At 48.5% G+C, this 15,102-nt stretch overlaps 9 protein-coding genes across 9 annotated transcripts; 3 read left to right on the top strand and 6 right to left on the bottom strand.

Annotated features, from left to right (window-relative positions):
• Positions 1 to 11: 11 nt before the first annotated feature.
• K444DRAFT_546800 (uncharacterized protein) lies at positions 12 to 975 on the top strand (the record flags this gene model as incomplete). Its single annotated transcript, XM_024876258.1, has 2 exons — positions 12 to 56; positions 103 to 975. 2 exons carry the CDS (start codon positions 12 to 14, stop codon positions 973 to 975), a joined length of 918 nt encoding a protein of 305 aa, XP_024727270.1.
• A 140-nt stretch (positions 976 to 1,115) lies between these two features.
• On the top strand, positions 1,116 to 1,753 carry K444DRAFT_266817 (uncharacterized protein). The gene is made up of 4 exons (XM_024871447.1): positions 1,116 to 1,209; positions 1,289 to 1,372; positions 1,463 to 1,515; positions 1,568 to 1,753. The coding sequence occupies exons 1-4, from the start codon at positions 1,199 to 1,201 to the stop codon at positions 1,648 to 1,650; spliced, it is 231 nt and encodes a 76-aa protein (XP_024727269.1). The 5' UTR covers positions 1,116 to 1,198; the 3' UTR covers positions 1,651 to 1,753.
• Positions 1,754 to 1,989: 236 nt separating this feature from the next.
• K444DRAFT_637741 (uncharacterized protein) lies at positions 1,990 to 2,960 on the bottom strand (the record flags this gene model as incomplete). Its single annotated transcript, XM_024884166.1, has 2 exons — positions 1,990 to 2,622; positions 2,772 to 2,960. 2 exons carry the CDS (start codon positions 2,958 to 2,960, stop codon positions 1,990 to 1,992), a joined length of 822 nt encoding a protein of 273 aa, XP_024727268.1.
• A 319-nt stretch (positions 2,961 to 3,279) lies between these two features.
• On the bottom strand, positions 3,280 to 5,334 carry K444DRAFT_621739 (uncharacterized protein). Its single transcript, XM_024881963.1, has 4 exons — positions 5,132 to 5,334; positions 4,583 to 5,006; positions 4,241 to 4,525; positions 3,280 to 4,180 (listed from the first exon to the last, which is right to left on the bottom strand). Exons 1-4 carry the CDS (start codon positions 5,265 to 5,267, stop codon positions 3,361 to 3,363), a joined length of 1,665 nt encoding a protein of 554 aa, XP_024727267.1. The 5' UTR covers positions 5,268 to 5,334; the 3' UTR covers positions 3,280 to 3,360.
• Positions 5,335 to 6,771: 1,437 nt separating this feature from the next.
• On the top strand, positions 6,772 to 7,894 carry K444DRAFT_266801 (uncharacterized protein). Its single transcript, XM_024871446.1, has one exon. It carries the CDS (start codon positions 6,906 to 6,908, stop codon positions 7,641 to 7,643), a length of 738 nt encoding a protein of 245 aa, XP_024727266.1. The 5' UTR covers positions 6,772 to 6,905; the 3' UTR covers positions 7,644 to 7,894.
• On the bottom strand, positions 7,572 to 8,761 carry K444DRAFT_621738 (hydrolase). The gene is made up of 4 exons (XM_024881962.1): positions 8,681 to 8,761; positions 8,177 to 8,632; positions 8,041 to 8,126; positions 7,572 to 7,890 (listed from the first exon to the last, which is right to left on the bottom strand). Exons 1-4 carry the CDS (start codon positions 8,703 to 8,705, stop codon positions 7,807 to 7,809), a joined length of 651 nt encoding a protein of 216 aa, XP_024727265.1. The 5' UTR covers positions 8,706 to 8,761; the 3' UTR covers positions 7,572 to 7,806.
• Positions 8,762 to 9,466: 705 nt separating this feature from the next.
• K444DRAFT_637737 (uncharacterized protein) lies at positions 9,467 to 10,165 on the bottom strand (the record flags this gene model as incomplete). Its single annotated transcript, XM_024884164.1, has 1 exon — positions 9,467 to 10,165. The coding sequence occupies one exon, from the start codon at positions 10,163 to 10,165 to the stop codon at positions 9,467 to 9,469; it is 699 nt and encodes a 232-aa protein (XP_024727264.1).
• Positions 10,166 to 11,204: 1,039 nt separating this feature from the next.
• Positions 11,205 to 12,174, bottom strand: K444DRAFT_266775 (uncharacterized protein). Its single transcript, XM_024871445.1, has 2 exons — positions 11,885 to 12,174; positions 11,205 to 11,829 (listed from the first exon to the last, which is right to left on the bottom strand). The coding sequence occupies exons 1-2, from the start codon at positions 11,911 to 11,913 to the stop codon at positions 11,295 to 11,297; spliced, it is 564 nt and encodes a 187-aa protein (XP_024727263.1). The 5' UTR covers positions 11,914 to 12,174; the 3' UTR covers positions 11,205 to 11,294.
• Positions 12,175 to 12,593: 419 nt separating this feature from the next.
• K444DRAFT_621736 (carbohydrate-binding module family 50 protein) lies at positions 12,594 to 14,898 on the bottom strand. The gene has a single exon (XM_024881961.1). It carries the CDS (start codon positions 14,740 to 14,742, stop codon positions 12,820 to 12,822), a length of 1,923 nt encoding a protein of 640 aa, XP_024727262.1. The 5' UTR covers positions 14,743 to 14,898; the 3' UTR covers positions 12,594 to 12,819.
• Positions 14,899 to 15,102: the final 204 nt, after the last annotated feature.

The following is a 15,102-nucleotide window of genomic DNA, read 5'->3' as shown; positions in this document are numbered from 1 at the left end:
GGAAAGACAGTATGGCTCCTCAATTGGCGTGGATTGGGCTCGGAAACATGGGCAGAGTAAGCTTCATGTATTAGTCGTCCGAGCGCTTGTTAATATTCGAAGGGAATGTGTAAGAATATCGTTGAGAAAGGGAACCTTGATAAGCCCCTGATCATCTTCAACCGAACTCAAAGGCGGGCTATGGATCTCAGCCAGTCTTTGCCTTCTGGCAAATCCACCGTTGCCTCCTCCATCGACGAAGCTGTTTCAAAGGCAGATATTATCTTCACATGTGTTGGAGATGACGCAGCAATCAACGATATTATCGATGCGGCTTTGAAGGGCAGCACAAAAGGAAAACTATTTGTTGACTGCTCCACCGTACATCCAGATACCTCAGAAGAATTGGCAAAGAAAATCACAGAAGCTGGTGCTGAGTTCGTTGCCTGCCCCGTATTTGGGGCTCCAGCTATGGCCGACAACGGACAATTGATTTGCGTACTCGCTGGACCCAAGGAAAGTGTCGAGAAGGTCAAGCCTTTTACTAAAGATGTTATGGGACGAGCTTTCGTCGATTTCGGGGGTCAACCAGTTGGAAAGGCTACGCTTTTGAAAGTTATCGGGAACACCTTCGTCTTAAACATGGTTGAAACGCTATCTGAAGGCCATGTCCTCGCCGAGAAATCTGGGCTTGGAACTGATAACCTTCATCAGTTCATTGAGACGATGTTTCCAGGGCCATATGCTGCGTACAGCGCTCGAATGCTGTCGGGTGATTACCATAAAAGAGAAGAGCCCTTGTTCGCGGTAGATTTGGCGAGGAAAGACGCAAGACATGCCATGGCATTGGCAAAGGCAGCCGGGACACGATTGAAGGATGTTGAGGTTGGTGCGGCGCATTTAGAGATGGTGAAGAAGCACAAAGGGGAGGCAGGTGACATTGCTGGAATTTACGGTGCTGTGAGACAAGAAGCAGGCTTAAGATTCGAGAACTAGACATGAGAAAATAAAAATCCGCGAGAACATTTTAATTGATGTAAAAAAGTAAATCTACTTCGAAGGTATGGAGTGAAGTGTTGGGTAAAGAAAATTAATCGCCTTTTAAGTTTGAAGCCACGCTGACTAATCTCAAAGCTCCCCAATCCGACTGCCTACGATTTCGAGATGATCGCAACAGCATCTCCAAGCTCTCATCACAAGCTCACAAACACTCACCACCATGGCGAACGGGTATGCGAGATGACTATATTCTCCCCAGCTCTTTTCCCAAACTTGAGATAACACAGCTAACCCTCACATTTCAATGTAGTTGGAGTATCATCATCGGCCTCGTGGTAGTCTTGCTTGCCTGCGGAGCAGCATGGTTCTTCTCACCTAAAGGAGAAACACAAACGTACGCACACTTCCTCTACCACGAGTCCCCAAAGGCTTTTCGAAGCTGTACTTCCTGATTCAAACCCAAACCTGAGCTGACCATCAACAGAATCTGGCGAAGCTCTCTGATCCTGTCCTTCGCAAGCTGTTATATCATGTGGGGTATGATTCTTTTCCATCACGCACCATCGGTCCTAACTTGAGTGATTTATAGCTATTACTTTCCTCGCACAATGGCATCCACTCATCGTACCTCGACGCGGCGACCTAAGAGCAGGTGCAATACACGAGAGTTGAGGGAAGAGATATAAGGACAGTCGGGGCATTCGCGTGGCATAGGTGTACATTTTTGGCGTTGAGGTTGCTGGCAGATTACAAGGTCAGATTTGAGAGTGGTGTATCAATATGGAATTGGGCGACAGGCATGATGAGCGAGAAGGCTATTGAATCGTTTGTCGCTGCCATCGAATCTTGATCCTGCGTTTTGGTGATTTGGACATTGGATGAAAGCCTGGCTCTTTCGAGAAGTTTTGTTTGCTCAGTCATTGAATGAAGGTGGTACATTGAGAGCGGCTCGGAGGCGACAAATATCACCATACCAGGCAGAGAACCATCATGACTTGATATCTATCCTGACTATCCAAGGCCTAATCTCCCTCCCCATTCTCTCCCGAGCTCCACCACAGCCCACAACGCCTTCCCATCAGCCGCAACTCCCGAATCCCCCACAGTATCAACCCCATCCAAGCCCACCACCCAGAGGATTCCCCTCCCAACCATCCATCTACTTATGGCCCCAACCGTAGCCAGGACAGCGGCAGTCCCATACCCACAATCCAACAGGATCTTCAACGCCTCCACATTGTTGGCAACAACCGCCCAGCCCAGACTCCTCGCCGCAGCCGGGACATCATATTCCCAAATCACCATCAAAATGGGGAAAAGCTTCGTACTCGAGCTCACCAACAACGCCGTGCTGACAGAATTCGGCCGTGAATAGCGTGGTATCAACCCGAATAGTACCAGAGGGGAGAGAGGCGAGGAGGTCAGGAAGCGGATCGAGACGTGGAAAGAGAGGGTCGAGAGGGCGCAGAGAAGGAGAAAGAAGACGTATTGGAAGACTATGGGTTGCTGTGTTAGGCGCAGGAAGTTGTTGGCGTTCAGATCGGTGATGATGGAGGGGTTGGAAGAGGTTTGCTTCTCGGTGCGCGCCCAGGTGAGGTAGACGTCGAAGAGGAGGAGGAGGATGCCGAGGCGGATTATTGAAGGCTGTATCGAGTGTCAGTGTATGGCAGTGAGAATGGGAAGTGTACGTGCATCGAATTGATCCTGCTCTCTCATCAACGTGTTGTGTAGTAAATGTCGGTAGACCTTTGGCTTGTCAGCGATAGCTTTGGCGCAAAGGTTGCCCAACATACCTGCGGCTTGATCAACACCAGATCAATGAACAATACTACGGCGTCATGCTCTACGTATTTGTCGCAGAAGCGTCCGCAGTTCTTGCAGACTGTGAGCCGCACTCCATGGCCGCTGGACCGATCATCTGCGCCGGAGTATTCGGTGTAAAGGGTCTTGACAGGATAGCGACATTCTATGCAGATTGGCATCGCATAAATGGATTAGGTTCATCTGTAGCTGGACCGTGTTTTGGGTGCAAACATATTGTGATGTTCTATTTTAGAGTGTTTTTCTGGAGTCGATTTGGGAGACGCGTTTCCGTAGATGTTGCACCAAGAAGCGCCCGAGGTCTCCGTACTCAATGAAAAGCTCCAAGTATCTTGCTCTTGGAAACACCCTCTCCCTATTTTCTCGATTGAGCGTTTAGGCAATGCCTATGGAACTAACAACCAGAAGAGGTTTAGATCATAAGAATCCCAAGTAGGGTTCGTGTCACATTTCGTTCACATTCAAGGTTGAAGAAGACTTCGTTTGATCAACACCCATCAGTCTCGCCGGTTAAAGTCTTGCTCCTGATCATGTTGTTACATGTCTGCATGGTTCCCTTCTTTACCAATAAATTACAGTCTCTCTCAGTCCGGTTTTCGATTTTGACCCTCTGACATTCTGAACGCCACAGACCAGAGTGGACCTTTTGACTGTGTCCGTATCCAAAGAGGTCACCCTCAAGACTGCATCGTCAGGCACATATTCTTCATCTGTCAGGCCCACTTCTTCTTGCTGGGCAACCCAGGCAATAACCTTTCCTGTCCAGAGTGTATCCCATAATCCTTCTCTTCTTGAGAGCTTCGAGAAGATGTCGATTACCCTTCGTCTGCAAGCGCGATGTCTGTAGAAAAAACCAACAATTGTCAATGGCAGCACTATCCTAGTGTCGAGTGAGAAGGATGCATCAATGACCGAATCGCCAGGAAGCTCCATCAATGTCGTCGATAAATGGATCACCTCCTCCAGCTCCCGAGTAAACCGATGAGATACTTGAGAGTTTGAAGCTCCACTTGCAAGCCATAAGTAGCTAGAAAGGTAAAAGAGTCTGACGAGCGCGGCCTTTTTGAATATGGCTTCACCTTGTCGGCTTTTAGCTCTTCTCCACAATGTTTTGAAGGCGACAATCCATTGCTCAAGTTCCGTCATGAAGATAGACAATTGCGAGGTTGGCAACTCGTCAGAAGGAGGAACACCTTCCACCAAAGTGGCGTGAGTAGCGGCGAGGCTGAACATGGTATTTCTTTTCGCCAACCACCAATGACAGGATCCTAGGATTATCAATGCCAATGAATGGGTTGCTTCTTGAAGTGTGCTGAATTCGGAAGGTATGGGCTGCATCGCCGCCCGACTATTCTTCATTCTTTCCGCGTGCCACTCCTTACTAGATCCTTCATCAGCAAGTGAGGTCTCAGATCGTGAATGTCATCGATTGGAGCCATACCATTTTCTACCTCCAATGGTCATTGCTTGAATTTCCACAACTACAAAAGTCATGTAGATCGACTCCTCCAATCCGGGACGAGACAAGGTTGTATTCCCAGGTTCCTCCGTAGCCTTGACTCTCAGATATTCTCCAACCATCTCAGTCCCTGCGAAAATTTGAGAGACTGCTTCGTTTTTGTTCCCATGATAGGACTCAAAACATGCGAACAAGACACATGCTAAGATTCTGGTCCTAAGATCAATTCGCTCTTCTGCGATCCCTGTTTTGAGAGCAAGTATGGCTCTGTTCCCTGTCAGTGGCCCATGCAAGATGTATAGCCATCGAAAGTACTGTACATACCTATGATATTCATGATAAGCAACTTGGCGTCGAGCACTCGCCAATTCTGGTTTGCTACTCCAGGCTGCCCAGTCCTTGAAATCCAACGCACCGATTGCAATAATGGCATGCCGAATGCAAGGCTCTGTTTCGCTGGCTTGAAGCACAATCTTACTCCATAATTGACTCTCCGTCCACTGCGTGCAGGAAGAAAGCTGTGGCGCCGTCTGGTGGCAGAACAATCGAAAGTAGTAGTATTCTCCATCGTTTGAAAACTGGTTGCTGGATAGTGATCGACAGAGGGCAAGTATCCCTGGTTGTTTCGGCTCTATTGGCCTTTGCACCTTTCGTTTCCCTTCGGTGATTTTTGTCTCGTGTCGTGGTTGGAGATACCCATCGCACGTCGTACCAAACCGAATACATCGTTTGCAGGCTGGCTTTCCCTCTAAAACGACGTCAGTTCTGCAACACCATTCCCGACTCTTGAAGTGGGGCAGCCGTGACAAGGTGGCTTCAAATTATGATATCTTTCAAGGTAGAAGTTGAGTTTCTTTTGCGCTGAAGACCCACCATCACATTTTACTCTCCGGATCTTGCAGGTCAAGCAACCTGTCCTGACTTTTGGAGCCTTCGCCCTCGACCTCTTCTTCGAAGCTAGTTGTTCCGGTGCCTCCCCACTCTCAATTTCTGAAGTTGGTGCAGCCATCTCAATCAAGACGATTTAAGTCGTACAAATCAGCAGACAACATAAGATGACCTTCCAGACCCCACCGATGCAGAGGTTATCAAGATCTTAAAACGACCTCCAGCCTCAGCCCCGTCATTTGCCTTCGCTGCGACTTCTTTCGAGCCAGCGCGTTTTATTGGTCGGGTCGCAATTGTGGGCGAATGAGAAGGCTTCGGGGCGTGGATCTGACGATGCACCACCCCCTGTCCCTTCACTCGGCAACCTTACTCCGTACGGAGTAGTTGTGGGAGTAGGCTGCGCCACGGGGATTAATGGGTCTGACGAGTCCTTTCCCCTGCCCCTAGCCTGGGTAGGGCTGACAAGACACTCGACTCAAGAAGAAAGCAATAAGACGACTTCAAATTCAATCTATGAAGCAGCGCAGCTTTCGTGGATGTTGTGAACCTCATGTGATTCATGATTCGAAGAGCAAGTTTGACAGGCATCAAGAATAAGGTTACAGGAAATTATGAACCAAATCCTGGGTTTCACCAGAATATGAACTTTATATCCACTGGCCAAAATCTGTTCTCAATGTCGCGACGCCAGCGGAGATAACGCGAATCTTGACCATTTACTAACGATTTGAGAGAGAAGCAGGCTGTTCTTCCAAGGCAAGCGAATCGAGGATAGTTTCATAAAGGGGTAAATTTAATGAATCACGTGAAGTAAGGTCAAACGGGGCTTAGCGTATTGGGATGGAGATAGAATCCGCGGTCTTAAATCAGCATCCAACCTCCCTAAATCTTACCCAAGATACGCCTTTTTGTACGGAAAGCAAACCAGTGATTGGAATCTGCTCGCAAAGCTGCCGCGTAAAGGAATTGGATGTCATTATCCTCCTCAATGAGATCAGATTCGCACTAAGGAAGTCTGCGAGGATCCCAAGGTAAGATTACATTCACCAAGTCACCTGTGAATCTCGACAGTAAGTGGCGGAGGTGAATATGTTGATACTAACACTGACTGTTCCTTCAGCGTGACGATGGCAAACGAGGATGCAGTGAATAAAAAGCGGAATGCTGTCTCGATGGCTTCAGCGTCCGCTTCTTCAAAAAGCAAGAGGTTCAGGAGAAGCTTTCCTGAGATTCTAGAAGACTCTCAAGCACTCAATCGCAACTTTCGACGATTTGAAAATCCTGCTTCCCCAGGCCCTTCGGCTCCAATTGTTCAAGGGAATCGCAATACCGGACCTGATGTTGTGGAGCAATTTCGCGCTGAGATCACTGAGTTACGTCGTCAACAGGCAATTGATAGAGTACGCTTTGAGTGCGCTCTCAACGCTCACAACAACCAACTGGAAGATCTTTGGAGAGCAATTGATGGTTGCCTCCAAGGGAGAACGCCAACTCAAGAACGTCTTGGGCAAAGTGAGTCTGAGGAGTCAACTGTAAAAAGTGAGGAGGACGATATGGAGACCAATCTCTACGACGCGTGAGGAACCACACTTGACTTTCTCAAGATACATGATATTGATTCAAACACAGCACACCTGAGCCAAGAGAAGGTTCGCAGTCGAATACCCATGAGCTGACCCCTAAACAATGGCATGTTGGATTCGAAGAAGACTTGAACCTACCAACAATTACACTAGCGTCCATCAAATTGTACGACGGCATGCAAATGCCCGAATTGATTGAGAATCTGCCTCCAGCACCTGACTTGCAACTTCCACAGCAACCAAGCGAAACGTTCACCTTTGATTTCCTCAGAAGGGTGCTTGGAGGCAAAGCAGTGTCCAGTGGTTGGTGGGTAGTTCCACCAAAGACCAGAGAAAAGCGCCTTTTCCCGAAGTTAAAGTCGTTCAGAACTTTGAATTCCGACTACGATCCATTGCTGCCACGTCGTCCGGGAGAGCATGGTGCACAACTCTCATGTATTCTGGCAGAAGTTGACGATGAGCACCTTACATTTCCCCTGTTCATTCGTTGTGGGCAAGGCGGCTACAAATACTATGGCACATACCGAGAACCTCGCTATTCTGACCGTCTTGGTGGAAATGAGATGAGACAGGTCCCAGAGTACGTCAAGAAGCACTGGGCCTCGCAAATCGGTGCCATGCGTCGTGACGGCAAGATCCCAAAGCACAACGATGCCATGCGAGCAGCATGGCCCAAAGTTCCTGTGGGCTGGCTGACCGACAACTACAAAAGGCTCATCCCGTATCAGGAAAAGCTCCATGACGATTTCGAAGAGTACCCCGTTACTCGACCAATTACCGCCGACGAAGCTGATGAAGTCGGAGAAGGTGAGATATTAAAAGCCTTCGAAACTGTAGGTCGTATAATTATTGCGTTTAATTTGACGTGCTACGCTAATAAGTCAAGGCCGATACTGATACTGCCCCATCGATGAGATTTTTCTACGAATACCTGCAATGCGTCGGCTATGATCATGATTTCTACAAAAAGCTTGTTGCCAAGAAACTGGAGCTTGGAGTCTGATCCCGTCAAGGCTAGAGTTCCTAGTGTACAAATAGCCTATCATAAATCGCCTGTGCTTTCCAGCTTTGAGAAGTTTACTGCTTCTTAATTCCGTCGATCAGTTTCATCATTTCCTGTTCTGCAAGCACCTCGGCAAACTTTGCCTGCATGTCGAACAGCTAGAAGAACAGAAGTCAGCATTGCCTCTTTCGAAGGTGTCAAGGGTATGGCGAGACGAGAGCTTTCTACTAGTGTGTGAAATGGGAAAGAAGAGAGCAAGTGTCCTTGATGCTGAAAAACGGGAATTCAGAAAAAAATGTTGTCCTTACGTTACTGTCATTGACAGACGCATGTCGATCCCCACACGCGTCCTTAACTACAAACGGGCTGTAACCATACTGCATCGAATCAAGTGCTATAAATGTCAGTGCCAATCAACATTGTTAAGAGGAAGCAACTGCTTACCCGTTGCTCTCACGCATCCAGAAGTTGAGTATCCACACAAAATCGTACAATCACACCCCCAACTCGCCAGCAAGCTACTCAAGGTCGTCCCAAAAAAGCTACTCGAGTACTGCTTCAACACCACAACCTCGTCCTTTCTCGGCATTACTCCCTCGGCAAAATCTCTGAACGGATTTCCCGCATCGTAGCAGCAAAGAACATTGGGAAGTTTCTCGGTATACCATTTCCCTCCTGATTGGGGCGTTTCATAGATCACAGAGGTGTAAACGACGGGGATTCCAACTGCTCTGCATTTCTCTATCAAGCGTAGAATGGATTTCAGTGCTTCGTCGAATCTTTTGGGTGCGTAAAGGGGCGAGGTAGGATCGTGATACGCTTTCACGCAGTCGATCACAACCAATACTGGCTTCGACCCGAATCTCAATTGATTTTTGCCATAACAGCGGCTATAATTCTCTGTTTTTGTCAGACTTTGCCTTTCTAATATCACGTGATTAAACTCACCTGCAAGCTTATCGAATTCGGACATTGTCATTTGCAAGATTATATCGAGGATTCCGGGTTCGATGTCCTGATGATTGTTCTGTGTCTCATGGATGAGGGATTGCTTTATAAGTAAAGTCGATGAAACTTTCTCCTTGTCAGAATACCCCACTCTCGGTTCTTGATGTGCGATCGGATGCTTGTCCCGCAAGCATTTTAACTATCGATTGGTTAGTCTTAATTTTCATCCATATTTCTGAGCCCTTCCAATGGCTACGGCATCGGAAACCCGATGTGAGCTAAGATAAGGGGAGGTGGCCAAAGAGCGAAAGGCCACGGGATATAGCAATATCTACTGCATCAAAGGGCACTGCTCTGCTTTCCACAGAAGTGACATTGATGGATAAGTAGTCCTAAATAATTGAGCCGTGTCAGGAGCGCAACACCTCGTTCATAGGTTGATCTCTTCCATTTTCTACGTCTTTCTATCCTGTTTTCCGAGGCGTTCAGAATTTGACTCTCCACAGCTTCTAAACCTCCCAATCCCCTAGACATCAGACTTTCCTCTCAGCTTATCTCGAAGAAAGTCAAATGTACCATCCAACATTTCCTTAGAGTACCCATGAACCGAAGATAAACTCTCATGCTCAACCATTTGAACCTGTGCTCCAACAATCTCAAGACACTCCTTTGCCTCTCTTCCTACTTCAACTAGTTTTCCCTTTCTGCCTTGGTCCATGGACACTGGGATCTGCTTGAAGACCTCACCTTTTTTGCCCCATAGAAACTACTTACACCGGAAATACTTTATTGCCTTTGTTGGCCAGTCGAAATCTGGGCTGTCTTCATGCTCCTTCGGCAGTAGGAATCAGGATCATACCATGGATTGCGATGTAAATCTGAATCGTCTCCATGGGTGAAATCCCACAGCCAGTTGCTGAATGGTAGCCACTCACTCATTCCAACCAGTGCAATAAAAGGCTCTCCATCCCAAGTGAACAGTGTGCTTAAAGCCGGCACAGCACCCTGCCTTGAACCCCATGGTACGATATTCACTTTGCCTATTGGTTGAATCTCTCGTTTGAGTAACTTATGCATATAAGAGCAACATGCATACAATCCCGGAACAGAAAGCTTTTCCCGTTCCGAAAGGTAATTTTGGAGAAACCAGTTGCCAAACCATTGATGTATAAGCAATGAACTGAAGCTTTCTGTTCGGACTTCTTTGAAGATGTAAGGTCGGCTTCTTGTTGCAGTAGGAAATATGATCTTGGCATGAGGAAAGGCACTTTGAAGCGCCTCGTTTTTTGAGTTTGTAGACGATAGTAGGGCAGGCGCAATTTCTTCAGTTGAAGATCCACGCCCATGTAGAATGATGAAGGTTTGTCGGTGTTCTTTGAGGGGTGGGTGGATTGGAGTGTTTATCTCGACATCGGTGAGAAGATTGTTCTTCATTTCGATCATATCCGCCGAGGGAGCGAAGGAAGGACTAGTGTAGCCAGGCATCGTGTCGAGATATTGGAAGGCCGCCATGAGTCGTCGGTGTAGCTCGAACTTGATGTAGCCTTTAATGCGTGTGCTGTGTCTTATCGAGCTGTTACGCTGCGATCTAGTGGTGTTCTCGTGCCTTCACAGTTCAGTCCATTATTTTTGAAAGGCGGCGGTAATCAAGACTTGTATACCTAGGTATATAATTCTTGTTGGACAGTTCACATATGGACCGCGGCAACCACCACTGACTCTTTTGCCGTCGCGCTACTCCGCTGCCAATGTCTTACAAGAAAACATAATCATAATAAAAGACATATTCCTTTATCACAGTACAAATCATCTTCGCCTCCGGATCGAGGTCTACCAACTCCTCCACAAACAGACTCACTGGCATATCCAAGCACGCATCATACCCCGCAAAGACTCTATCGAAATCCATTCTCTTCCACATCTTTCCTTTCCCGTCGTACTCTGCATCTAACGCCACGCACCAGAGCAATGCGTCAGGAGGGTTCTCCATCATTGAGAACCCGTGATAAGCTTATGGACAGTTCTGTGAGAGCAATCCGTAGACTGGCGGTGCCAGTGCGTCCAAGCCCAAAACATAGGAGCCGCATTGAGCTTGGGGGGTAGATCCAGGCCGTGCGATACAAAATCGTGCGCACTAGGATATCTTTCTCGTCGTAGTTCTGCTTGCAATCTCTGACAGTCTCTTCACGCATAGACCGCACTTCTGGTCATCTTTCATAGCCATCCAGCAAGAAGTCGCAAAGATTAAGCTTAGTCCTAATCGTCTTGTCGTGGGTTCCACCTAGGTGCTGTCGGAATATGTCGTAATTATGCCTGAACAATAGCTCTTTTGATGTGTGGTCTGTGGTTGTGGGACCAAGAAGTGGCAGAGGAGGGCAATTGGATGATGATCGTTTTGATATATGATACTTGCAAGGCGTGCAAAGTATTCCCATACTCTTTCGTACAATCTGGGGAATTCGTTCGGCGGAGTTCTGGCCATGGTGATGAGGACGCCGATTAGTCCTGGGTGCTCATCTTTGAAGACTTGTTTAGCAAACTCATGGAGGTCGTGCATCAGTTTCCATCCAGCTTGGCCCTGTCCTCTTTTCATGAGCTTTATCGATGCCGTGTACTAATCAAGTAGCCGTGCTGGGTTTGGGGCCCACACATTCCGTGGGGCAGAGAGGTACAATGGAGTTAGACGGTGAGTCGAACCGGGTTTGAAATCGCCTTGCACGCGGACTGTATGGTTCCCTTTCAAAATAAGAAGTAAAGTAATTTTGCATGTGCCAAACGAGCGTCTCACTTTCACTTCTCTCGCCGGAAGTAGAAATTGAACGGCTTGGTTCCAATATCTCAGATATTCGCTTTTGAAGTAGTCTTCTTTGCGCCGGACTACCAGGATGGGGATTGCGTTACTGCCGATCGAAACACTCGTTGGCGCCAAGAGGGTGATTTCTATGTATTTACGAATCTGAGACGCGTTTGTCCTTTGATACCTCCGAATCTTGTGCAACTGAACTGGTCGACCTTCAATCAGCATGTTGGCATGATCAACGATCTCATCTTCGTCTTCCTGGAGCCTGCGTATTATCTCCTCTTTCTCGGACTCCTTAAAGTTCTTGAATAAATTCCAGTCCTTGATCCACTTCTTGAACATTCTTTTTCTAAACAAATAGAATCGTCAGCACAATCAATATTTGCCACATTGCGAATACTGACGTTGCTCGGAAGGAATATTTAGCTTCCATAATCTCTTAAACATCCTTCAAAGCATTGTTCTCCTTCGAGTACAATTGGGTGAAAATAGCTCGGAATCGCTCCCAATCGTTCTTAGTAGGAGGATTGCTGGGATTGCTACAGGCGTCTCTATCGTGGTGGCATGAGACCCCATACTTTGGGGGTTGCGTTCATCCATATCATCCTCTGACTCACCCAATTTTCGTCTTCGCTCATATTGTCCCAACTCCAAGGAGTACAATTCGTGAGTTTTCGGTGGACTCTGGGGTGGAAACAGAGCCACTTGGTCATGACTGAGACTTGGGTGACAATAGGGATTCTCTCACTCCCAGGCGAGGCTGATATAAATGTCCAGGTCAGCAAGGTGCGGAATTATTTAGCTTAGTTCCATCATGTTGTTGCAGCGCAGCAGAGCGCCTTCGCAAGGTTGAAGGAGAACCCCTTTCATAAGGCGACAGGATCAACTTCAAGTGGCGAGGTGATTGGCGGATCGTACAAGAGTACTGTGCGCATTGCAACACAAAAGCACCTTGCATGTGGACTAGTGATGACCCAATCACCTGTCCCGTAGCTGCAGCCTCGATATCAGAAAGAGTACAGTATCCGAAGAAAATAAGCTGAGAGCATGAAAAAGGCGCTTGCCCCAAATCGAGTTAAAATCAAATCAAATCAAGGGTAATGGGTATGTAGGACAAGCATGAACAATTCAATTTCGAAATGAATTTCATTTCTCACTTTCAAATCAACACCTTATTCAGTGTCATCTGCCACCCTCTCGCTATGTCTCAAATTCAAACAACCCAGCGGTCTCAAGAAACCAGCCCGAAAAGAATAAGTCCGCTCAGTCAACGCCGTGTCCAAATGCGCCTTCATCTCATGCATACCGTGTCCCCTAAATCCAACATTCGCGCACCCACTCAATCGTTCTTGCCCCCTTTCGCACCAGCAGTCGCTCTGCCTCTAATCATCCCATCCAGATCTTCTCTCCCTGTACCTGCTGGCGCTGAACTCCTCCCAACACCAGGGTTTAAGTCGAATGCTCTTCCGTCATCGCTGCCTGCTCCGTCTAAGAGTTCGATGAGGTCCGGATGATCTGCCCTGCCACCTATCTTCGGTGTTCCAGGGACTTTGGTAGCCAGTTTCCGTACCCAACCTTCGAGTACAGACGCTGCATTCTCGAGACCGAGACCTTGGCCGCCTTTAGGGGTGCTAGTACCACTAACTGCCCTACCATTGACAGGACCTTCAGCTATGCTAGCCAGCTCATCGGTAAATCCAAAATGAGCAGTCTCCGCGCCTAATATTGAGGTGGAAGGCAGAGAATCAATAGCCAGACCGGGCATGTGTTTTCTTGCCCAGCTGTTCAAGCCGTCTTGTGCTGGACCAGGTTTCCTCACGTTTTTCTCAAATGTACCAACGCCACCAGGGCCACTGAACCATCCTAATCGACCCGCAGCTTCGCTCACGCTTTCGCGGCGTGTGCGAGTGCCGGGTTGCACAGGAGGAAAGTAGCTTCCAATGGTGTTCATAGGTTGTTGAGGTCGAGGTCCAAGATTACTCGTTCGTCGTGACGGTGTACTTGCTGTACTGCTGGAAGGATCATTCGAAGTAGATTGTGATACTCGTGGAAATTCCATGGATCCACGAGGTGTAGAGACTGAGGAAAGTGTGGCTTGGCTCTTTCTTCGCCGAGGCGGAAAATATCCCAATGTTTTTTGAGGCATTCGTGCTATCTCGACCGGTTTCGAATTTGGCGATGCATCAAGTAAAACCCAGCGGACGTGAGTCCAAGGGTGTTCAGTATCTTCGGGACGTTCTGCAGACGTCCCGTTTTGTGACGACGAGGCTCCTGGCCATGTGCTTCCATTCGAGAAGGGAGGATCTTCGATAGCTGGTGTAGGAGCAAGGAGATCTACTCCTTGAGGAGAGTTCGGGGTAGGTGGTTCGCAAGGTCGTCCTTTTATCGTGCAAGCATCAACCGGTAGGACAACGGTTTTGCGAATCTGTATCGAATCGTTGGGCCAGAATCGATTGGCTTTCCTGAATACCTCCTTCTGACAGTTATACTTCAGCACCACACCCGCCAGTGTATCGTGGGGCTTGACATGATGTATATAAACCAGCGCGTAGTCGTCTTCCTGCGAGCTTCCAGGCCTTGCTTCTTCCGTCGATGTCCTCCGTTTATAGTTCCCACTCGTATCCATAACCTGTTTATCCTCGTCCTTCCCCTCCAAGACACCCCGCCTCTTCCTCTGCATCAGTTTAGCATCCCTCTCACTCGTACTCCCTATGCCAGTGCCCCCATCATTCTTCTTCGGCAACCCTGTCTCCGGTCCCCAAGCATCCGGCAGCCTCATCCTTCCCAACCCACTTGCCGCCTTCTTCTTCCCCCAAGTACTGCCCTCCCCATTCTCAGCCCCTTCCTCCTCGGCCACATCCCCCCCAAGCACCGAACTGGCAAGCTCCTGCAAAGCCCCCCACCAGATGCCCGACACGCCCGTGGAGATCGGACTCGATCTGCCTCCCGTCTCCCTCGGCGGAGCCAGTAACCCCCCAACTGGCCTCCCACTCCCTTCACCCCTTCCATTCCCCCCTCCCCTCTCGACCCTCCTACTCGGATGCTTCTGCGGAATCGGACTCACGGCCCTGCTGCCACCAGGCGTACTCGTAGCACTCGTACTGACCAACTCCTGCTCCGCAGTCGCCAGCCGCCGATTCCTAGGTCTGATTTCACCCCCATTGCTTCCCTCTACCCTCTTCACACTACTGTCTATTCGCGGAATCGAGTCGGATCGGAGGTTCGAGGTGGTGGCCGCGCGGATCGAGGACGACGGTATCATGATGGGTATGAGCGGCAGCGGCAGCGGCTCCTGTGCAGTGTGCCTGCATGAGTGCTGGCTTCCTGTTGCATCCGATCGACGTGATATATTATGGTGATAGCATTCCGATGGGATGTTGGTGCATTTGGTTGTTAATTCGCTGACGTTGATTACGTGGATGAAGGGGACAAGTGGCTATCAGAAGCCGGGATCTTGCGGGGATGCAGGATCCGCGCATTCAGCCTCATCAGAAACATCACCGCACGAGTTCGGGTCACGATTCACCTTCAGGTACGTTTATAAACACAAAAGTCTTATGCCATCGTCCTTGAATTACGAAGCTCATTCTCATAAAATGCCACCCCTAATGTACAACACGAT

The sequence above is a fragment of the Hyaloscypha bicolor genome (genome assembly GCF_002865645.1).
Source record: "Hyaloscypha bicolor E unplaced genomic scaffold K444scaffold_183, whole genome shotgun sequence".
NCBI lineage: Eukaryota > Fungi > Ascomycota > Leotiomycetes > Helotiales > Hyaloscyphaceae > Hyaloscypha > Hyaloscypha bicolor.
Note: the sequence above shows the minus strand (reverse complement) of the source record. Positions and strands in the feature narration are given on the sequence as shown.

Coding starts and splice junctions, on each gene's coding strand:
- K444DRAFT_266817 (XM_024871447.1), top strand. Junction 1,373..1,462: donor CCTAAAGGAGAAACACAAAC/GTACGCACACTT, acceptor GACCATCAACAG/AATCTGGCGAAGCTCTCTGA. Junction 1,516..1,567: donor AAGCTGTTATATCATGTGGG/GTATGATTCTTT, acceptor AGTGATTTATAG/CTATTACTTTCCTCGCACAA.
- K444DRAFT_621739 (XM_024881963.1), bottom strand. CDS start 5,267: ATGGCTGCACCAACTTCAGAAATTGAGAGTGGGGAGGCACCGGAACAA. Junction 4,526..4,582: donor GCTTATCATGAATATCATAG/GTATGTACAGTA, acceptor GACAGGGAACAG/AGCCATACTTGCTCTCAAAA. Junction 4,181..4,240: donor ACCATTGGAGGTAGAAAATG/GTATGGCTCCAA, acceptor TGAAGGATCTAG/TAAGGAGTGGCACGCGGAAA.
- K444DRAFT_266801 (XM_024871446.1), top strand. CDS start 6,906: ATGCAAATGCCCGAATTGATTGAGAATCTGCCTCCAGCACCTGACTTG.
- K444DRAFT_621738 (XM_024881962.1), bottom strand. CDS start 8,705: ATGTCCGAATTCGATAAGCTTGCAG. Junction 8,127..8,176: donor TGGATGCGTGAGAGCAACGG/GTAAGCAGTTGC, acceptor TGACATTTATAG/CACTTGATTCGATGCAGTAT. Junction 7,891..8,040: donor CGTCTGTCAATGACAGTAAC/GTAAGGACAACA, acceptor CTGTTCTTCTAG/CTGTTCGACATGCAGGCAAA.
- K444DRAFT_266775 (XM_024871445.1), bottom strand. CDS start 11,913: ATGGAAGCTAAATATTCCTTCCGAGCAAC. Junction 11,830..11,884: donor AAATATTCCTTCCGAGCAAC/GTCAGTATTCGC, acceptor CTATTTGTTTAG/AAAAAGAATGTTCAAGAAGT.
- K444DRAFT_621736 (XM_024881961.1), bottom strand. CDS start 14,742: ATGATACCGTCGTCCTCGATCCGCGCGGCCACCACCTCGAACCTCCGA.